The 24,323-nt window shown below is 37.9% G+C and overlaps 1 protein-coding gene and 1 long non-coding RNA gene across 6 annotated transcripts in view; both read right to left on the bottom strand.

The window, feature by feature from the left end:
• Positions 1-24,323, bottom strand: part of CHCHD3 (coiled-coil-helix-coiled-coil-helix domain containing 3) — a 149,767-nt gene that overhangs the window by 91,250 nt on the left and 34,194 nt on the right. For all 5 annotated transcript variants that reach the window (XM_080578089.1, XM_080578090.1, XM_080578087.1 and 2 more), the window contains one exon: positions 10,272-10,416. In XM_080578089.1, the coding sequence (XP_080434215.1) occupies positions 10,272-10,416 (145 nt within the window). The remainder of the gene's footprint in view (positions 1-10,271; positions 10,417-24,323) is intronic.
• Positions 2,412-10,264, bottom strand: LOC308188756. Its single transcript, XR_013945731.1, has 2 exons — positions 4,337-10,264; positions 2,412-3,442 (listed from the first exon to the last, which is right to left on the bottom strand). It is a non-coding gene; the product is annotated as an uncharacterized lncRNA (long non-coding RNA).

The raw sequence follows: 24,323 nt of genomic DNA, 5'->3' as shown, positions 1-24,323 counted from the left end.
TCCTGCATAGCCCAAGGGGGGAAAAGGGGGAACAGCACGAGTTTGTTTCTCCGAGGCAAAATCATAAGCCACTTACTTATCCTAATGTCACGATCCCCACTGTTTATCTGCATGATAATTAGGAAAATGAGAAGTAATGAAATTTTGTTATTTATTTATTTACAGACGTGATTTGAATTCAACCATGTAAGAAAAAGACAATGCAGCATCTTACGACGCGAGCAGACAGGTGGATGGATCTTCCAAGCTCACAACTAAGTTAGAAGCATCAGCCATATGAATCAAAAAGTAGTGTGACAAGCACGTAGTATCACCTCTTGCCGCGGCTTCCCAAAAATGAGCGTTGACACACTTTTACTATATCACTCTTAAGAAATTGCTTAAACAGCAGACTTGACAACTAAAAATAGTTTTTGCTTTCCAAACTCATGTCACAGGGACTTCCTGAACAGAGGATGGCTTGGCTTCAACTCGCTACATCACTTGCATAAAGCAACGTTTGATTTTAGTCGGGAGCAGCACAGCCACCCGCATGTCACATTCTCCAAATACGCAGCTTTTGAGCAAAAGAGGCCGACACGCACCCATACGAAGACCACCATCCATACATTTCTTGGAAGGAGGCTGGATTCCCAGCTACAAACCCCACTGCACTTTGCTGGACGGAAATGACACACTATGCTATTGGGAGCAGTGAAATTAAACAGTCCCCAGTCTTCAGAGGACAGTACTATCAAGAGAATAATTTTTATTACCGAAATAAAATGGTGCATTAACATTCCCAATTCATCAACCCATACACTTAAAACTCTTTCCTCCTTTAAAAAAAGGAGGCAGACTATTTCTCTCCACGCACACGCTAGCGTACCTGTTGCAGAATATCTCATACAAGTAGTACCTGGATATGGCAAAAATTATTTGAATATCTTTATAAAAAAATCAAATTTAACTGTGACCTGTCATTTTCTTTCCTCACCCACTCTCTGATAGATCCTTTTAAATTGGATTTGCATACACTTACTTTAGATACATTTGCACCTATTGCTTCAATACCTAAATATCCCAATATATTTTAGATATCCAGTGAAAAGACTTGGTAACTTAAAATTACATCAAAAAGTGAGAATATTTGTAATTTGTCAATTCTCTCCCTTCTTCCCCAAATACCGTTCCCTATCACTATGTGTTTTCTAGAACTCGTGTTATCATCAGCTCTACCAGGATAAGTCCTAGCTCACATTAGTTGCTTTAAACCACCCAGCATATTCTGGGAGCAATGTGTAAGGGAATCTGTGGCAATGATTATGATAGTGCCAATAGCAATTGTATTATATGGCACTTTTTGATCACATTTTATTGATTCTATGATTTATTCTAACTTTTGATAAAATCACAAGTGTTATTTTGATGAGATGTTAAGTCTTTTATTCCTGAAGAAGACTAGTCATCATCCATTGCAGCCTTCTTTCTAACCAAATGTGGGAACCTAAACCATAAACTCATGGACAAGGAGAAGCAACAGAACTTTTCAATCTTAAAAACTGCATTTGAACTCCAAAAAATAAAATAAGTACGGCATTCAACAGCATTTCACAGTCGTCACTTAGTTCTGCTCTGGAGACACTGAAGTTTCACTACTTCAATAACTCATAGCAGAAATAGAAGTCATCCAATTTTGTACTAATAAATAAAGAATATGTCAAAGTGCACAAAGAGCAGAGAAAATATTAAAGAGCAAAACCAATAAAAACATCCCAGGCATCACTTCTGTTTGCGTTTTGGTTTAAGCAGAATATGACATCTCTGTTGAAAATGCTGATATGTAGACAGTTCCGCTCGCTTTGGCCTTTCCAAACATCCAAGCTTGTTTGTTTGTTTGAAGGTATTTAACAGAGCTTTCCGAAAATATATTTTCTCTCTCTCCCTGATACAGCACCAGACTTAAACTTTCAGAAATGCCTGAGGAATGATACTTTGATAATACTGTCTTTTTGGTACTAAGGCTGGAAGGTCACCTCCGTGCCTTCTAGCACTCGAGGCAGAGGAAACTGCAGCTGGGTCCATCGCCTAATTAAGGGTACTATAAAATGAGCATTCAGTGGGGAGAGGGAAAAAAAAAAAGAAAAAGAAAACCCTTTTCTCCTTATAGTAAAGAAAGTAATTTTCAAAATGGGAAGTAGATGTAACATAAAGCAGTAACAGGTCTCCTGAACACAAAAAGAGCTCCAAGAGTAGACCACAGATGAAAGTGGACATCTACCACTGGAGTTCCTCAAGGAAGCCAGCTCCTCCAAAACAGGACACAAATGTAGTTCACTATTTATCTGCCAGTCTCTCACCCTTATTTACTCTCAGTTTTGAAACCCAGTCTCGGGCATAGTTGTGAATATAAATATTAGTATGACGTAGTCTCTTAATCTCCTTAAATGTCACAAAATCCTAGGTTTTGTAAGAAGCACACATCCCACATATTTCTAACCAAGCTCTACCACAAAACTCAGTATCCAGATTTTCAACTGTTCTCAGTAAAAGGGGAGGCATACAAAATTGATGGGAGCTACATTAAATAAAACTACCCAATTAAGCCATAAAGAATATTATATGTAGCAGTTTCTCATTTTACTACTATTCACAACAACCCCTTGGCTTTTTGTAGCTTCATTCTTTAAAAGGAATGGCTCTTGTCTCAGAGCCTGCTTTCCACGGGATATGCAGAGTCCTGATTACGGCAAACACTACACCAGCACACAGACCAAACACCACAGAACAACAACGTAAAGACCACTGATCAATCTCATGAATGTTTTTAAGATAGGTGGCTGAATACCCTCCAACTATACTCTTTCAATGGTTCGGTCCCCTTCTCTCAGCTCGTTTTCCCCAACAAAATATCCATGTTACGCAGTGAAGAGTCCCAGGAAGACTTAAAGGTAGTGGTCATTAGTAAAACAAATTACTCTTAATTCCCCCCACCTCCTAAACAACCTTTCTTTTCTTAAGTTTTCTAATTCAACCAAAGGGAGTTAGACAACCTAAGTATTAGAAAAGAGAGACATGAGGACTATCTGCCCAGTCAAAATTAACCTAGCCTGAGAGTAAATAAATATTAAATAGAAGTCAGAATGAGAGTCCAGAAAAATTGTTTTGAAGAAATGGGGAGACTGTATGCTACGTTTTTAAGACTTCTTTCAGAGGAGCGCATTTTAATCCACTGCATGCATTTGTACCACATCGTGTACAAGGACAAGTCTTGACGACTCTTTGATTCGGCTTTTGTTGTGCCATACAACCAGCAGGGCGTACATGCTCTAAAGGCCCAGAAGAAATCAAATGGAGTCTGGATAGGAATACTTATACACAAGCATTGTGCCAAAAGCTTCAAGAGAAGGTTATTTAAAGCATCCTTTTCACAGTATCTTGGGGGCAGAAATGGGTCTTCTCTCTGGAAGAAGCAAATGTATATGTAAAAAGAATGAATATGCTTACTTTTTGTCCATGCATGACAAGGAATGATGATATTCATTTGAAAAGATAGCATAGCAATTTTGTTAGCCATTCAATAAAAAGGGAGTAGCAAGAACAAATTGGTTAATGAATGAGGGAGGAGAGAGGAGAGTATTATGCAGTGAATCTATAAAAATGAACTCAATTTGAATTCAACCAAAAGAACAAATTGATGGAGCAGCAGGCTTTGTAAAGCACTAGATCTTCATCTGGATGCTGAGATAACACAGTGATTAATTTTGCTTCTGTCAAATATCTTGGGGTTTGCTATATAAGAATTAAAAAACCAGCATGCTTTTAAATGCTGTTTGACTAACAAAACACATTCCTCTAACCATTCAAAAAGAAACTTTTAAAGAGAATAAATATTCATTTTATGTACCTTACATTTTCTATCTTTACTGCATTTTTCTTCTTATATGCCTCACTTTGAGAAAAAACAATTGATCATTAGCTATAAAAATAAAAAATTACAGGTCTACGACATGTCATCAAGTCAAAAACAGGAGGAAGGAGAAAATTATTTGTATTGTTCCATTAAAACAACTATTTTAAATGTCAGAATGGATGTTACAAAGGAACAGAAGAGAGATACAGGTGAGCAATTTCTTATTCTAGTTTGCAGGCACTTAATGGCAGTTTCAGAGATGAAATAAAACATTGCTTAACTGTTGACGTGACAGAGGTCGTACTGGGATTACAACCTAGAGCAAGAACAGTACTATCACCCACAGGCTATTTTAAATTGTTTATTACTGTTTAACTACATCTAGGGGGAAGAGATTGTTCTCTCATTAATAAAATAATTTTAGACATGCAAATGGGTCTTTACCATTTCCTCCAGGCAGATACATCTGTCCAGCTAAGAAAACCACTCATGGTTTGCAAATATTTGGCAGGAAGTCCCGTTTCCTGCATCGCTGGAAACAAACGTTATTGATTTCTATTTGCACAGCAACACCTTCTTGTTCGTACAGCAGTTTCACATCACCTGTTTGACATCCCAAAACAGTTAGAAAGCCAGATTCCAAACACCTTACTGCTGCAGTAGAAATGCCAGAAAGAGAGGGAGAATAAATGTGTGCCAAGAGAGATGTAAGCCATATTCACAACATTATGTTTATTCAAATGAAGGTAAGCACATACAGTGCAACGGAGTTTAATATTTTTAAAATGCAAATGACTTTTTCAATGTATCCCACTTCCTTCTGCAAAAAAGCCACCAAGCCCCTCTCCCCCAAAACAAAGCCAAACAAAACCCAATGGACCTCATCCTCAACATTCACAAGTAACTTCTTCCTCCTCGTTTTAATTTTACCCTGTCCTCCACAGCAGGAAAGAACAAAGCGAAACAGATGACTTTTGCCCATGTCACCAGAGTACTAATGCAAAAAGACCATTTACTGCAACAAAACAATGATTTCTAAATGGCAAGGAGAACAGCACTTGGCAACAAAGAACCACGTACATAAACCCGAAAGAAACCTTATGAGTAAATCTGCAAAGATACCTGCTTTCAAGGAGTAAAGATACTTCTACATTATAAAATCTGAAGAACAAAAGAACTACAAAAGAACTACTGCTAGATTTAATTTTGTACCATGCTGTTTCCAAACCTTAAGTCTAATTTTCAAATGTGAGCCTTTAATATTTTCACAATGATAAATTGTAAGTTACAGTCACCAATCATACTGTATTTTTCAGAAACAGCTTGGTCCTCTCTACAGTAAGCAATCATGTTTTGCCTCAGGCTATGTAGTTTACCTCAAATTATTTCAGAATCATCTAAAAAGATTCATTTTTCTATTAAAATGATGAATGAGCTAAATGAGGTATGTAATAAATACTGCAGGTTTGTAAACAGACTTCTTTTCTCTTGAGAACTAATGCCTTAACTCGTTTAGTAATTTTTCCCCCTGGTATTTTCTAGTGAAGTCATCCTTAAAATATGGTTAGCACAGGACTGTTTGGAAAGAGCAGGAAGGGTCAGTATATAATCTGCTTATGGAAAATAGAGGACCTCCTCTTGACAAAGCTAATGAATTGAGGACAGGAAAAATAAATGCAACACTAAAGGAAAGGTCAGTGCATAGCGCATGTACCTAGTGATTTGGACCAGCCACCCAAGGATGATAGGGAAAACATCTAAACATTTGAGACACAGAGGAGTGAAACACTCTATTTTAACAATATGTATTCAATTATGACAATAGGTCAAGTTCACTCCTAACGTAACTCAACATGTTTCAGCTCTAATATATCAAGGAATGTATTTTGTCTATTGATTTCAGTGCTCACAAAAGTAAAAGAAGAACTATACATCTCAAATTTCCAATAATCTGATTACCACATTCACCTAAGGTGCAAAAACTTCTTTTTAATATAAGGATACTTCTGCTAAATTGATTTTTTGATCACAGAATTTATTAATAGACTTTCTTGTATAGAAAATGATTTACAAAACAAAAAAAATACCTCTGCAACAACAGACTTCATTCTCTAACAGGTACTTTTCAATGAAAGCCTGGAACAATACATGGAGAAGTGTATGTAATTATATTAGTATGGATACAGATTTCTAATGATAGCGATAATCAAATTTTAATGTTATGGTTACAGCAAATGAACAGAACAATATTTCTGTGCCTCTTCAAAGGGAAATGAGACTTTAATGTCATTGGCAGCTCAATAAAACCATTTTCTAACATATAGGGTCTTAATGACAGCTCGTTTCAGTCCAGACAGTGAAGTAAACATGTTAACAGTAAACTCCAGGTCATTATAAGGAGATGGAAATACAACAGGTCCTCTGCACTTTGGATAACTATTGATTTTTCACTCCATGTTCTCTGTGTCTCACCCCAACTCTCATAATGACTCAAGTGATGGAACATCAATAAGCTATTTATGGCAAAGCTCCCACATTTAAAGCCACTCAGCAAGACTCTGCCCGGCTCAACTACCCACAACTTTCAGGTGTGCAGCGAAGATCTCCAATCATAAATAGTGTAAAGGAGGATTGGTCTGCTGCCTGGACGAGTAAAACTTAACACCAGCACTCTTGGAGCACTCAGAAGAGTGTGACCCTTGGCTGCATCAATCCTTGCCAGAGAGGATCACGCCGGTACCAAAATTCTTTATGGTCAGACTGAAATAAAAGCCTTAAGTCATTATAAAGTCCTCCTTCAAGAAGGATGGGCCGGAAAAATATCACACGGTAAGTATACATGGTAAGGGTATGGAAGAAAGAAGTATTTTTTGATGTGCTACACTGCTACAGACAGTTCTCAAGCACAACTTCAAGCACACGGCGCACTTGAGGGTCTGGAAATTCTACTCTAAATTTTGATTTCTACCTTGGTCAGTACAAACATCAGAAATACTGTTTTGTATACCTCTGGATCTCCCCCAGAATCATTTTTAAAGAAGCTGACATCCCATCAGCCACTTTCCAGTCCACTTGTACTGAGGGAGCTCTCTGTAAGAGCTTACACAGCACATAAGCAGTTCAGCTATCATTAGCTCATCTATCATCACCAAGTTTCTTTCAAAGCCTTTATGACTATCACCCAAGCCTGAAGAGCTGTTATTGGTAAAACTGTCAACTTCCCTTAACATTTTCTACTGAATCTTCAGATCTGAGACCTCATCTGAGGAGATCTCTGCAAAGAAAAGTTCCAGCATGGGAACTTTCCGATGTTCCTCCACTTTCAAGAGACACGTGAAAGAATTAATTCATGGTATTTTGCTGCTGTGGTTTCATCTCTTCTGATCACTACAAGTATTGCCCAGTCATCTCTTGGCCCTACAGTCTTTGGTAGGATTTCTGTTCCACGGAGGCTGTGGGATTGCACACACACACACACACGTGTGTTAATTTTTAAACCTTTTCTTAAACGGTCTTTAAAATCTTACCTGTCATACTTGGGTTTGGGGGGTTGTTTTTTAACACTTAGCCTAGCAAATGTCATGATGTTCCTCATTCTGCTCACTTAAAAATTGTTTCAGATTGCTTTAAGGGTGCACTCCCTTGTCTTACCTTGCTGTTCAAGCTCTGCTGACTTCCTTTAGATTTCTTTCTCTTGACAAGTGGAATACTTTTGCTTAAAGAGACAAATGACATTTCTCTCTACTTCTTGTCACCTGCAAAGCTTTTACTGTCTTAGCTGTCCATTTTAGCTTCATTTGTATCAATTTTCTTCATTTGTATGAAAAGTTAGTATTAACTTTTGGTGTGCTGACACTTAAAAGTTTCCTCTGTCCAAACCTATAAGCAGCAGCTGGTATTAAAATGGTTTTAGAATGGGAAATATTCCTTCAATCTAACAATGTCGTGTCTGTTTATTAAAACTGAATTAGCAGCCTTTATAAAAAAAATATTCTTCCTTTATAACCATAATATCTATTCCTGTGCACTGTTTAAACAATTTAGTGGCAAAGGAATTAACTCTGTAGATAATGCTATTGACATTTCCGAAACACTACTTTTTTCTCCAATACTTTTTTCTCTGACAGATGCAATCAAATCCAGGCTACATAAAATATCAGCCTACTCCAGCAGTTAACTAGCACACGGGATTATTCACCCTACCTGACAAATGGCGCACACAGATACATCCCCATGTTACAAATTCTATAAATTCAAGCCTGATACATTGAAAAAATATATACTATTGTTTATAAGTTATGGTAGAAACAAAAAAAATGCAGTAACAAAAGCAAAAGAACATAGGGATCTTCATGAAAGAATCTCAAGACAATTTCATAGATCGAAAATTCACGGTCTTGGCAGGCAGCTCCCTAAAATACCAGGCTGTGGTGTTTCTACCTTGAAAGGCAGCCAGTCACTCTACAATTCCATGCAAGAGGACATCCTGTAAGATTTTAAGGCATTTGCTTCATTTCATTAGCAACATTTCTATGTTCTTTTTTCCAAGCCCACCTCCATATGCATTAACAGCACATACCTCGAAACAAGCTGATAAGGCCCAAAACTAGTTAATAGCAATTCCTGATTGCTTCACTTAGACAGTTCTAGCTTAAATACTCTGGAATATGTGAAAATTATCAATAAAATTGACTTAAAGGCTAAATATACCAGTTTCATAGTCATAATATGAAATCTATTGATATTGATATGAATATGATATTGATATCGATATGAAATCGAGCATTTGGCTGATGAGAAAGGCATCACACAATTCTCAAAAGCATAGTGCTAGCCCCAGTAGTAAATGAAAGATGCAAAAACCCGGTAACTCATGCAAATAATATTCTCCAGTATAAATCTTCAGTACTTCATTAGGCTGAGGCCACAAAATCCTCATCCATACTGCATGACATTAACAAGCCAAGGGTTTAAGGCATAAGACTAAGACCGTATCTTGGTCATAACTGCTCTCCGTTTTCCTTTGTTCCTATATTTAAAAATGAGAAAATAGTAGCTATTTGTCTGCCATATAGTTATTCTTCAACACCACCATCAGTAGAAGTCTGAAAAACCATTGAGAAATGTCTGCAGAAGACACTTAGACTCAGCTATACCTAAATGATTTTATTGAGCACTGGAACAAGTTGCCCAGAGAGGCTGTTGACTCTCCATCCCTGGAGATACCCAAAAGCCGTCTGGACGCAATCCTGAGTGATGTGCTCTGGGTGGCCCTGCTGGAGCAGGGGGTTGGACCAGATGATCTCCAGAGGTCCCTTCCAATCTCAATCATTCTGCAATTCTGCGACAATGCAGGCAATCGATTCGTATTTACATAGCATAGATAAAGCTATTGAAGGGACTGCTTTGCCGTGTTACCAACCAGTAAGTCTTAGAAAGGTTTGATTTCATTTCAGATACAGAGGGTCAAACGTATTTATATAGATGTTGTCATAAATAACCCCATTTATTTTAAAAGGAATGCTCACGTAAGTGACTTGAAACTCTTTTCTTGGGAAGACCAATTTGTTTACCATTTATACTCCACTAATTTCTAAAAAAAAAAAAAAAAAAACCTAAAAAATTTCTAAGAAGTGATATTCATACCTCAGAGAATGATTCTTCTTACAAAGAAGACTCAATACAGCAAGCAACTGTTATATAGGAAGCTACAAATCTGCCAGACATTTGAAATGGGCTGAAATATATATTGTCAATTTTAAAAAGAAAACAGCCAGCTGCATTTTACAACTTCCTTGTCACCAAGTCTTTATACGTCAGCTCTAATGAAATAGGAGTCTTTGATACAGATTTTTTCACTAAGCCGGTTCCAAGATTTGAGACAATCAAAAGTTAGACAATTCTTTTTGTTTTCTAGAACAAAAGAGACTTCAAAGTTATAGTTTTTGAATCCCTATTGTTAGCCAGCCTTCTAGCCAGGAATATTATGGATTCCCTTCCAATATGAAGTAATTAATTTCCAGAAGAGCATCTCATATGTTGTAACTACTTAACATACAATAACCTAATTTTTAAATAGACCTAGACAATCATATTACTCTTCATCTGAAAACAGAAGAAGGCTTTAATATTACCCCTCAAAACAAGGAGATGTATTATACTTGCAACCTTCAGAAACGTTTGGTTCTTTTTACTCATCTGTTCTTAAGATAGGGAAACTTGCGAACAATAAAATAAAATGATAGAATTTAGTAGTAAGGAAAAGAAAAAAAAAATCACAAGATGAGATACGCTTTCTTCTTCTACAAATAGTTTGAAACAAGCCTGAAGTCATGATTGTTTAAAAATCCAAGACTTCTACATAAGTTTTCGAACTTACAAAGCGTTGTGCCTTCTGACGCTCCTCTTCTGTCGCAGCTCTCTCTCGAAGAATGGCTCGAGTCAAATGCTCATTTGAAGAAATCCTTTCTCGTTCCAGAATTTTGCCAAACTCATCACGTACATATGCTTGTTCTTGCTTCAACCTACAGGAGGGAGGGAAATTTAGATTGAAAGGTTATTTTCCAAATGCATTTTAAAAGGATATAAGCACAGTCACTTCAAAAGTAGTCACTGAAGTTACTACAGGAGTCTTAAGACTGAATATGAATTCAGTAAAAATTTCAGAAGTTCATTTCAGATTAGTGTTAAAAACAGAATACGTAAACTCAACACATCTTAGTTACACTATTTTTTAAATCATATAAAATACAACTCATTTAAAAGTTTATGAAAATGTATCTCTTAAGTACCAAGGATATGCACAGAGCTCTGTTTGTAGGAGGGTATTGGTCTTGTTTGTTTTAAGGAATATTTTTCAAGGAAACTCCTTCTCTCCGCCCCACCACCTAACTTCCAGGTAAAATCTCCATTCTTTTCTGCAATGTGATAATGTTTTTTGATCTCCAGCCACACCATAAACCCAAACACTGCATCTATTTACCAATCTGCAAAAAGACCCAACAACCATAATAAACCTTCCCCAGAAATTTGAAAGGATGAGATGGAAAGAACTACTGAACTTGTTGCAACAGAGTTAACACAGCTAAAGCAGAAAATTCTCACCATTTGCATGTCACAAAACCATAAATTTACTAGAAATCACAGAATTGTAGGGGTTGGAAGGCACCTCAGGAGATCATCGGGTCCAACCCCCCTGCCAAAGCAGGTTCCCTAGAGCAGGTAAATCTTTACTAGATCACTCTATGTAAGCACACCATATCCAATTTTCATGGAAACGTATAGATATACATTGGTTAACTAATAAAACATTTCTACTGAGCACGTTGTGACATCGAGCACAGCGTCAGCATTAGGGAACTCGGAATAGTAATGGCACTATCACACAGGTTTTCAAATACACTTTCAAAAGAGTGGAAGAAAGGAAGCTTAAGGATTCTCGGCGCATTTATACATTGTCAAGGGAGCTTCAGAGAACAAATCATAATGAGTAGGGTCACTTTGTAAAAGGTACTAGCATTACAGTACATTAGATTCTTCCCCAGGGAAAATATTTGAGTGGGGTGGGGAGGAAAAAGACAATTACAAGATGTATTACTTCTGCGCTCAGACACAACCCTCTGAAATGCAGCAACCAACTGGGAGTCTTTATAAAAAGTTTATTAAGCAGCATCTTCAATTACTCCAGCAGAAAGTCAGATTATGCAGCCATGGACCAAATTCCATTAAGTGATTTCCCAAGGTCCCCCAAATTACTCCAGCAGCATTGGTATATCGAATCATTCACACAATCAATGCTGCAGTCAAAACATTCTGGTTGTCTTTTCCATTGGAGAAATAATGTTTTGTCTAAAAAGAAAAAAGTGTCAAAATAGAAGTCTCGGCAGCTTTTTCTTGTGAGAGACAACAGAGAAAGCACTCTGTGTTTCCAGAGACTGCAGTAAGCTCCTTCCTCATCCTTTATGGATTTTACTTCCCACGGATGCTTTCCCCCTAAAAATCCATCTCTTCTTTATGTATATTGTACCTAGCAGAGTAATTAAAGTATATGAAATCAGATAATATCTGAAAAAGCTGCTGGAGGCTTCCACATTACAAACTCTCCAAAATTAAAGTGCTTAGGTGGTTATATCTAATTCTTAGAAATTATTCCTGTTTTTTCAGGAGCTCATTGAGTCTTGCCCTTACGAACCTCAGCGAGGTCTCCTCTCAACCTCCCTTGCAAAAAGAAGAAAGCCAGCTTTCCTAACACTCAAAAATAACAGGTTCCCAATGTCAAGATAAACCCTTTGATGGCTTAACCTGACTGCTGTTACATTCAGCTTCCCTGCTAAGTACACTACAGAGGGACGGGCTGTTCTTTTCTGCTTTTGCCCAAACTCCACACACCCTTTGCTGCACACTTGCTCCAAGACGGTGACCCAGAATCTCGCCTATGTACGCGTGTCATCTGATTTCCCACCTTACCGTGAGCTGTTGAGCAGCTTTTCATCAGAAACGGACATCCCACAGAATTAACAGACAATGACACAGCTGTGGGTACGTCCACACGAGAGACAGGAGGGATGGATATGTAACGCTGGTTTCATGAGAGCAGAGAACTCACTGCAAGACTTACTGCTTTGACCTGAGCTAGCCAATTTAAAAATCAGTTCAGGTATCTCATCCCGTATCACAGCCACTCCCATCTTGAAAACAGTCCTGGGCATGAACAGCTGGAACGGCTGGGGACAGGACACCCAAAGTTGGCTCCCAGAAAATGCCTGCCAAAGCCGTACAACCCACCTGATCTCACAAGTTGCTGGTTTCCAAGCCCACCGCATACTAGAAACTCAAAAAACGGATTCTGTGCCATCCTTTGCTGTCAATCATGTCTCACCATCGTTAATAGACCAACCTGCCAGGGAACCTACTGCAATAAGGTAAGTGGTGGGAGTACAGGGAGAGACCCTACTTCCAACTCCTACCTCCAGCAGTAATGCATTATAGGATTTCAACAGATTACTGTCCCCCTTGCCTCCTTTTCCACCACTAGGCATGTAAAGTGAAGACATTATTACTAAACAGATAAGTGATGTGTTCTTTGCAAGTACCTGAAGATTAAAAGAACATTAAACACCGCCTACCTCGTTAATACCAATAACGAGGATATGAAATATCTACATCAAAAAGTGAGGATCTTTTCTGTGGTGGTTGTAACAGTTCACACAAATGCAGTTTTGTTATTTACAGACCACCCTTTTTCCTTAGAAATGCAATTTCTTGATGTCTTTAAAATGCACTCGTAATGCTGTAAAAGTATAACATGATCAGGGTAAATACCCAAGCAAAAAACTCTAAGTATTTCTTGGGTAATTGGGTAGTTTCCAGTTTTACAGCTAAGTCACATAAATGCTTTGCATAAGCTGATCAACTTCATCAAAAATAAAATATAATAATAAAAAAACTTATTACTGCCCCTATTGCACCTAAAAGACTGATGCAGATTCCAGAGACTAGGAACATTTTTGCAATTTCCCAGCTGACTTTATGGTTGCGCCATTTAAACACATTCATTTTGGGGCCAACAAGGTTTTACCAAAGATCTTTTTAAGACAACAGTTTGGCTTGCTGTTCCCTGAAAATAAAGTCCACATTTTAGCCTTATATAAGAAATGTAGCTTCCTTGATCAGCCCTGCAGCTGATCCAGAACATCATGCTATATTTCCAGAGGAGACCTCAGCACGGCTCTTACACTGGCAAGGATATCTCTCTCTCCATCTCCTACGGTACGAAAGCAGAAATGTGTTAGACAAATTATTTGCTTTGTAAATTGCACAGTCACTTTGGTGATTAACTAATACTTTGCAGGCTTTTTACTCTCTGCTATTTCTAGTTAGCAGATTTACAATGCCAACGTCTTTGTTAGTTTGTTAGCAGATCTACCTTGCACTTTCATAACACTTATTAGTTAGTAGTTGTCAGTCATTTATTTCCCAACATGATCCTTTGATCTTTCTTTTGTAATATTACCACTAAATGTAGTACCATAAACATATCTGAGAAATAAAAATATTAACATCAGTTCCTAGACTGCTTTCTGAGAAATCCCATTACAAACCACCTTCTAGCCTAATAATCTCTATCTGTCATTGTCCACAAGCCTCCACCTTCTCCAGTTTAACTAGTAATTTTCTAAAACTGACAATTAAGCCACTGAAGAGATTATGCCTACTTTTTAATCTGTTGTTTAAAAGCTATGTTGTAGCTATGTTGTTACAGGGGGGGAAAAATAAAAATCAAATGATATATCATTAATTTTTCCCTTAAGTAAAGACGACTTTGTCTCACTTTCCATTCCTTTCTCAACCAGTAACAGGTCTTCTCTTCCACCTTTGCGATATCTTTGCCACTAATTTTACTTCAACAGTTCCAGAGCTGCCTGGATTACCTCCTGGTCTCCCCAAAACACGTTTCTTTGCAAATGGGGAGAAAAAAAACCACACAAATCTATTTAGTTTAAGACATACCAGAGTAAAGAAACTTCTGCATATTTAGGAGTTTTATCTAATTTTTAGATCAAACACGTTATCTCAGAGAAAGAAAGAAGCATAGCAAATATTTTGCCATTGTTTTTTCCTACTTGGGGTGGCATTTTACTATAAAAGAAATATATAGTATTTCATGGTGAAACTTTATACAGTTTAGGCCCAAAAGGTGCTAATTTTATGTTCTTCAAACACATCCAAGGCTGACTTGCACGTAACTGCACCTTAAAGCAAAAACATTGTCTTTTCTATTTACTCAAATCCTCATTCATGTGATCTGAAATGTATCTCACTGTACCTACAGAATAAAATTAGTTAACTTCCTGAAGCCCCCACTAGACTTTCTCCACTTAGAGCAACTTTCATCCACAAAAATGTCCTATATGCCCATCACAACTGATTTAAATTCACCAGAGTTTTAAAAGAAGAAGTAGGATTTTGAAGTAATTTTCATTTATTTGAGTTACATAATTGGGTGGCTCATAGGAGCTTAATGAAACAAACACAAGGCAGCTATCTTCTGATCTCAAACATTTGCTTGCATCAACTTACAGTAGTTTCCTTCCTTGACATTACAAATTCATTTTGCTGGCATTCAGCATGTACTGCTGCTGAGTGAAGGCAAACATCAGCTAAATCTACAATAATAAATTATATTATCACCTAGCCAAAAGTTTAAAATAAATAAATAAATAAATAAATCCATAGCTGCAATTTATAAGCAATTAAATAGCACAACTTGTCAGTACAGTCCACTATTCCAAGAAGTCCACATAAATAGACCACTTAAAATGACATTTTTAATTACAACAAAATTAAAGGCTCAATATAATGGTTCTCACATTTACGCGGAAAGCTCTAGTTAACAGACAAAAGACATTATGCATTACACTGATCATTTACACAGAAAGTGCTTTAAAAAAAGCTGCTGAAACAGCAGAGAAGGTTGCTTGCTATACATTTTTCTGCGAAGTTGATAGTTTGAACAAAATACTCTAATTATGAAATACTGTTTCAAGTGTACAGCTATCTAGTTACAGTAACTGATTTAATCAAATAAAGGACGCAATGCTATCTCTTTTCCATACGGCTTTCGAAAGTACGTAGAGTATTAACAAGAACCTCTAAATACTAAGGTTTGGATTAACACTTTGCAGTATTTCATGTTCTGAACTATTTCCTTGCATACGATTATATACACAGAAACCAGAAGTTCCTGCCTTAATCCAGCAGACAGACCTTTGTAACCATCTTGTCCACACTCCCTGCTCAAGCAGGGTCAGACAGAGCAGGATGCCCAGGAACACTCCAGTTGGGTTTCGGTTATCTCCACGGATAGAGACTTCACATTGTTTTTGGGTAACCTGCTCCACAGTTTGACCACTGGCCCTGTATTTTCCTGTGTTTAGATGGAATTTCATGCTTTTCAGTTTGTTTCCATTGCCTCCTGGCATGGTCATCAGATCTCCCTGCTCATCCTTCATGAAAATTGGAGTGCCATTTGCTTTCCTACCTTCTTCGGGAACCTCTTCTGACCACCACGACCTTTCAAAAATAACTGGCCTCGCACTGATGTAAGTCAGCTCCCTCACACCCGTGGGTGCAACTTGCCAGCCCCCATGAACTTATCTATGTCCAGTATTTCTCTCCAGTAAGTGTCCTAACCTGATCCTCCTTCTCATGTAAGTCGTCAGTGCTCCCTTCCCGCTGATCTCAGGGTGCTGGGATCCCTGAAAGCTGCCTTTCAGAAAGATGAAGACAGCACAGAGTATCTCAGCCTATTCTCTGTCCTTTGTCACCGGGACTCTGCCCCACTTAGCCGTGAGTGGGCACACATTTCCCCTAAATTTCTTCCTTTTGCTGGTGATTTTCACACTGCATTTTGGTATCCATTAGAGAGACTTTTCCATCTGTCCCGAGATCTGCTGATAGATTAAGTGTTTAATTACGTAACCCCATGAACTGAAGCTTTTGTCAGAAGAAAAGGAGCTGCACTGGCTAAAATCGGGCACACCTTTGTACCAATGGACAGCGCTGCTAACATCCTGCTTATCCCAAAGCAGAAAATAAAAATTCTCTGCTCTGCCTGAGGCTCTTATTGCTTCTAAAGACTGGACTTAGGAGCTTAGCTAGAGGAGAAAAAATGATTGAATTTCCTTTGCAAAGGAATACTGTGACAGCTACAAAGCTTACCCATCTGAATGAAACACTTGAGTTGAGATCCCTTTAGAGAAAATTCCTAAATTCAAGTAATTCCCATCTCATTGGAGCCACTACCGCTCATAGCCACTCTGAGCAGGACACTGCTGCATGCATCAGAATTACTGAACACAAGAAGCAGATCTAACAAGATGAAGTTTGGGTTTTCCTCAAAAAACAGACAGGAGGATGATTGAGCATTCCTGTCACAAGGAAAAAAACACACATGAAAAGAAAAGAAATGGAAGAAACTACAGGAGGCTAGGTAAGTTGTGATATAACATTCACCAAAGATTTATGGATCTCAGGACAAACAGAAGCAAATAAGAATTTGGATATTTTTAGTTATCATATTTAGGTCTTACCATAATTTTTGACTGCTTCATTCCTGAGGTCTTTTTAATCAAAACAATGTTTACAGGACACTCCATCTAAATCAGATTCTGTTCAAGCCAAACATTAAACCTATCACATTATTCTGAAGGAGTGATCTTGCACCCACCAGGCAACAGATAAGTAAGATATCTGACAGCTGCTCACCTACATGCAAGCCAATTTGTTCTTACATTTAGATTTTGTGGGGCTGGGCAGGAGGGATTGAGGGAAAAAATCAAAAGTTAGGCATGGCCAAAACATCTGTCCTAACCGTCTCCTTTGAGTGGATCTTCAGAACAAAGCCAAAGTGGAAATACCTGGCTTTAGCAGAATAATCTTCTCGCTTCTGTGTTCCTCTTTTTTTTATTAATCTTTAGTTTTTTCTATAAAAGCAGTGATTGTAATATTCCAGGTGGCTGGCATTTATTACGTGGCTTTTGAACTAATTACGAACACGCTACATGCAAGTAACAGAACCCACACGTGGATACACCAGACTTGTCAGAGCACGGTAAGCCAGCCTGAAACGCTTACCCCACTCCTCCAGAAGGAAAATCTCTTTCTAGAGGTTCTGACTCGTCCAGACCTTAAGGAAGAACCCCTGGAATATCACGGCAGTGATGCTGTCCCGCTCTGTCACCAGAACAGGCTGCAGGTGGGACCACCCAGCTAGCACCCAACCACACCATCAGTTATCGGTGCCCATCACAACTACCACGGAACATAAAATGTCAAATGCTTTGTGCATCTCGGCCATCTACTGAGGTTGACAGTAGAGGGAAAGCAAATTTGCCTAAACGGAGGCATATTAAGAAATAAATCGAATAAATGTATATTTAAAATCTTACGTAGAAACCAGCTATTTTAATTCTCATGCTTTTAAACTTTCTGTACGTATCACAGAATGGTTTGGATAGGAAGGGACCTTAAAGATCAGCTTAGCTATTTGTGCTCAAATGGAACTAGGGTTAAATGCAACTATTTCGTGGGCGTATACTGGCAAAAAAAATACAGAATTGAGTAATGACTTAAAATGAGTAACTGGCAGCTATCATACAGAGTCCAAAAAAAAAAAGATGAGGTCAAAATTCCCAACCAGCTCCACTCTCCAGTCACTGTGAAGCAGAATCAGGAATTTAAGAAACAAACAACAAAGCCCAAAGCCTCTCTAATGGGACAAGTGGTACATTTCCTGTAATCCCTTTTGAAGAAACAGAAACTCTGAGAAGAAATAAAACTTCTGTCCTTTTATCCTTTTCAGATCCATTTTTAAAATGGGTTCAGGAAAATAAAACTGTTAATTATACCATCTGAATTTACGACATGGTACTGTAATCTTGCACAGCATGAACCACGTTAGCCACACTAACAAGATGAATAATTTAAGCCTCAATCCAGAAGAATTCGCTCAATTGTTTACTTCGAAATATCCATTTCTGTCATTCTTGAAAAACACCTGCAGACATTAAACATTATCACTAATGAAAAAGCACCTTTTAATTCATGGACAACAACAACACTGAGAAAATGCTAAAGAGCAAAACAAGAAAAGAAAAACACCAACAGCTTTGTGAGTCTTGAGATTCGATGGCCACTACGTGCTTTATTCCAAACTAATCCACAATGCACGGGAAATCCAAAACTGGCAAACAATACAGTATTAAAAGCAAATACAGCGATGTATCATTTTCAGCCCTTCTTATTTCCAGATACTGAAAATTTATTACGCTATCAAAGATTAAACATTTTCTTTTTGTTACTTTTCAGGGAAATGATTACTTGCCAGTTGTTATATCTTTATTACAGCTCCAAGTTACACAATCCGATGGATTTGTGGTGATCCAAGATAAACTCACTCAAGTCCAAAGCATGACCCGTGTCATTTTTCATTACCTCCAGCGAACCAAAATCAAAATATTTCCTGTTTCAAAGTCCACTACTGGGAAAATCAGAGTCATCCCCTCCTTTTCTCTACAGAATGTAGAAAAATCTAAAGATGTGTTGGTCTTAAAAGCTGGAAACAATCCTGACATATGAAGTCCATGTAAAAAGATATAAAACTCCAACACTTCAGCACTGAAAAAGTATATCTGTATAATTCCTTACACTGAGAATTCACAAAGCTTACACTGACTAAAAATAAGAGTACAACGTATTTACAGTGGAAACCGTTCATCTTTTTTTTTTTGCCTAGTTTGACGCAACCAAGAATGTTAATGCATTCTGACAGCCTTGCATAACATCCAAAAATGTTTTGAACAATGCAGTTTAGGCCACGATGCAATATTAATGAATGAATAATGTTTCCCAGTACTGACTTTCAATATTTAATGAATGCATACTGAATGTGCTATACGAATGTTGTTGAAAATCACTGTTGCTGACAAGGGATTTGAAAAGACGCTCGAGAAATCAGGAAAACCTTTAACCTAAACTTAAACTGGGAAGTGTGAAATGGATATTTCTCTTACTCAAATTCACCAGGCTGCAAATTCAGATACATTACTTACCTAATGCTTATCTGCTTCTACAAAACATGGTTAAGGCCAGAGATGTGAAAAATAAATTACCTGAATCACAGAATCACTGGCAATGCTTCTTTCTCTAGCAAAGTCTCAGAATGACAATACAAAAAAGTTCTGCTGAATTGAAGAGATTTCCCAGCATTATTTGCACGTTTAAAAAAAACTCATCTCTATTTCAGTTTATGCAAAAGTTAACAGAAAACATCATTCCTCTGCACCACACATCCACGTTATATAAAGCAAACCTTTTACCTTCAATTCTTGCATTATCTACTGCCCACTTGTAACAGATAGGAAAAATGTAGTGTTTTTTTCTCTATTTGACTGTGTTCTTTTGGTGACATTACATGTGACTTGTATTATAGATTATGCACTGCCCTGTTGTGGGAAGGGAGGAGAACCCAAACCATTACTAAAAAACATCCGTAGGAGAACAGAAACCTCTTCTAAATTTAAGATTGGAATACATCTTCCCCAAAATTATGTTCCACCCAAGTTGTTTTTGCGACCTCTCCATACTAAACAGATTTTATTAAGTAAGAGACAATTAGGACCAGTAAAATAGAAATGAAGCAAGGCAAAGGAAAAATGCTAAAGCTTTAAAAACATGGCATTATAAAAATCAAAGAAAGCGAACATGGAGGTCATCAAATCCCAATCTGCAATCACTTGATGGCTGCTTAGTCCAAAACTATTCAAGTGGGAATACGTGGATCAGAATTGCTATACTCACTAGAGACCACAATATTCACAATCAAAATTCTTATCACAAATTCACTGCAAATCATCAAAAGCTCTAATGGTGATGGTGTGTAGAGGGAGAGAAGAGAGATCCAAGGTGCCAGCAGTGCTCCCCTTCCCTGTCCCACCAAACAATTTTGAGTACGGCAGTTTGTGCTACACACCAGCAGGCTGCAAAATTTGAGCCCTTTGCATCTAACCCGACGTATTCCAGACCCGGTGTCTGGCTTCCCCCTGGACTACACAAGCAAAGGGTATCCAGGCACTTGCCAGTACCACTGAAACCATACCAGCTGACTGGCCATAGAAGCCAGGCAACTTCCAATAGCTCAGAGCCAAGTTAAAATGCAGAAACAGGAGGAAGAAGAGAAAACGAGAGAGGCCATGTTACACACTCAGGATATGGACTAGGAGGTCCAAATTTGTGGATCACTCATTGGAAAATATATTGAAAATACATTTTCAAAAAATATATAGAAAATATACTGAAAGTAGGAAAGTGGTGGTAATTACAAAATCAATCCCTAAGCAACACAAACTTTCAATACAATGTCAATTCTTCCCTCAAATACATTCCATTACAATCTCATCTTTGGTCAGTCCCAAATCATTTTACAGTTCTGGCATTAGTTTGGGGGATTTTTGTGTCTGGTATTAATATCCAAGACAGCAAGATACTGAGTGTTCTGCTTTACAGTATGAAATCTGGTTTGCTGTCCTTCTTTAGCCTTTTATACAACCCAAGAGAACACCAACCTACTCTGCCCAATTTATCTTGGTAAAACTATGTTCCACCCTACCTGCTTAACCATTTCTCTGTTCTCTCGATCGTCCTCTGCTTCAAATGCTGTACTTCTAAAATCACCCGTAACAATGAGGTTCGAGCAATAACATTCAGCTGAACATTTCATTCATTTCCTTTTCCCTGCCCTCCAGCCTCAGCATAACATCTGTCAATTGAAAATCTTTGCTAATGGCCATGTTATTTTATGTGCCAGTGCTTGATCAAGAGATCAAAGACACTAATTTCAAGACTTGTAATTATATACAGCTCTTCAATTTATCAACAAGACTTCCACAGACAGCTTGTTAATACCTAGTGCAAAATGGACGCTAACTCCTGTCGGTGTGCTGATACCTTACCGAAGTTGGCTGGGTTAACTTTCTTTCTGGGGTGCTTGGTGTTTTGTCGGTTGTCCTCCTTTTCTAGGGTAGGATAGAGGTGGTTGAGCAGAAGAGTAAGCAGGAACAAGGGAAGGCTGTTTAAACAGGGGGGTTGTAATTATACTTCATATGGCCACTGTTTTTTAAAATATGTGCATATAAATCAGTATTATATAAAGACAGAATAGATGAACAAATTTCTACCTTTATGCCAGAGGCATGCAGAGAACCTAAATCAGAATAGTAAAACTGTTTTACATAATTTGTATAAGTATTTAGTTGAGACTTTTCTTGATATTCTCATAACTCCAGTTGAAATTACTTTCCAATTTAATATCACTCCTCTTGGGATCTGCAAAGGCAGTCATGAAATTATGACAACATTAATTCTCCATTAAAGTGAAGGGGTAGTTACCTTTTTTTTTTGAAGTGTTTCTCTGCTATGTCTACTTATTTGCTACTTTTCAAAATGAAAGAGCTCAGCAGTTTGAAAGCAAAGATTTGTTTTAAATTGCCATGGGGGAATAGTTTCCCTCCTCCCTCCTTGAATCTAAAACTATAAAACTATGAAGCAGTGTTATTTTTGTTGATGCTCTCTCCAAATAAACTCACTGGCTTCAAGTCATTTTCCAATCTCCCTGAGAAATAAACTTATCAAGATGAAGCTTCGTATACCATTGTCAGCTGAGATGCCAAGTTTTAAAATCAAAGTGAAAAATAATCCCTTGAAAATGGGGGGTTTATAAAGGTAGGAGTGAATTATAGCACTGCTTTCTCCAATTTCTACTTCCTGTCTCCAAGATTCATCCCTGCATATACTGAGCACCAGACGTAACAGTATAAAGAGAGTGGGACCAATAACAGAATCTTGGAGAGTAACTTGACCGTTGCCAAATATCGTTTTTTCTTCCCAGAAAACAACAAAGAAAACAATACGGGCTCCTCTGACAGTCTGGTATCTCCAAACTTTCATCCTCCTAAGCAGCATGCCTGCAAACATTTTTGTTTCCTAAGCATTTTGCAGGTAAGATAATGCGTTACGCTTTGAAGGTTATAAAAAACAAAAGGTGCAATGCAATCCCATTCAGGTGACTTCACCCCCATTATAAAATTATCTCTTCAACAGTTGGCTGTTGGAAGAGGGATCAGTTACAATACCTCACCTGACCGTAGCAGTGTTTTACAGGAAAATCTTGGACAAAACCTCAAACATCTTCACATTTAATCTTAGTTACTTCCCTCACATGCAAAGGATCTTGACCCAGCCTGACCTTGCCCGTTCCTTTTTTTCCTCTGGCAGAGCAGTGTTATCCCGTAACCCTCCAGACCTCAGTAACATTACAGCCATCGAAGAATAAATTCACATCTAAATCTTTTGCTGGGTGTCAGACAGGACGTGGGATACTTCTGCTGTGAGAGGGGTGAAGTGCACGGCCAGGAAGGGAGAATAGGAGAAACTGAACTTGTGGAAGCAATGCCAAAATTTGTCCCTTTTTCCTTGAATGCTCCCCAGCCCTGAGGCTGAACTGCCCCTTTGGACAGCCAAAGCAAATATTTTTTTGGTTCTGTTTGTTGTTTTGTTTTGTAAACAGCCACACACATCAAAATTGTATATTTTGTTCTCCTAAGTGAACAGCCCTCACCACATCGCTGTGTAATCAGATGTCCCATTCCATAAAAGCTTACTCGACAATTCTATCCAACTGCTATTTTAAGTCCTCTCTCTAGTGTGCAACGAACTATACATCTTCAAATATGAAACATGAGTTGCACATATGTGCATGTCGCATTCAGAGACGGGAGGCCCCTTCTAGCTGTCTCATTAGCCTCCCTTTCCAGTTTATATGCAATTTAGGGCTTCTCTTCCAAACTCCTGTTTGTAACTATAAACGACCAAGTTTTGTTCTCTCAAATCAGTAGCCATTTTTTTTTCCTAATACACTGAATATTATATTAGAAAAAGGCTAAGCATCCATTGAAGACAAGTCACACTGCATGAAGGTGTACGAACAAAGAGCAATTCTCCACAGGCTACATAAATGTGGCAGTGCTGACAGCCGAGCTGTACTTCACACGCAGAGCTTCTTATACTAGTGTGCAATTTAATTTTATTTTTTCCTCCAGGAATGACAACAGTAATGGAGAAACTTTGGTCTACAAATAATTTCTCTCAATAGTATTTTTAGACAGTTCTTGAACCTCTGCAGTACTTCATGGAGACCCTGTCAGAGAAAGGCCTACCACAGGAGGCAAGCCTCCAGCACGGCCCTGTTGTGACGACGCCTGTGTTCCTAAACCCAATTACCAACTTTAGCCTCTTTTTAAAAACAGTACGGTCACTCATGTCAGACGATATAAAATTCTTATCCCTGACCTAGCAGAAGTTGAAACAATTGTATTCACTTTTGCAGTTTCACGGAAGTATTTACAGCTTTCTATCCTGTCAGCAGTAGGGATGAGACAATTTTCCTGACTGTTTTCACACTTTCACACTATCAAGAGGCCCCTGTGGCAGAATACTAGATTATAACTATTTTCTGACTAACAAAGTAGCTTTTTGTCCCCTGTGGGAAGAATACTGGGAGAAAAAGTCACTCTCCCAATTTGACATAGCTAATTACCTCGGAAAATAGAATCGTTTAGGAAGAAAAAAAAACCTACTTCAAAAATTTTTCATCACATTTAATGCACTACCCATATGAACTGAAAATAAATTAATGTGTTCTTCATAAATTAAAATCTCAGTAAAATATAAAATGAATATTCTAAATAAACCATTTTATTTTCCTTTATGTTCTGCAGACCTGTGCCAGTAAACTATAATAAGCATGTTATTAAAACAGAAATCAATAGTAAGCTTTAAAATATACAGTACCACAAAAAGGTCGAGCCCCAGTATT

Source organism: Anser brachyrhynchus (assembly GCF_964034855.1).
Source record: "Anser brachyrhynchus genome assembly, chromosome: 1".
Classification (NCBI taxonomy): Eukaryota; Metazoa; Chordata; class Aves; order Anseriformes; family Anatidae; genus Anser; species Anser brachyrhynchus.
This window is presented reverse-complemented; position numbering and strand designations above follow the sequence as displayed.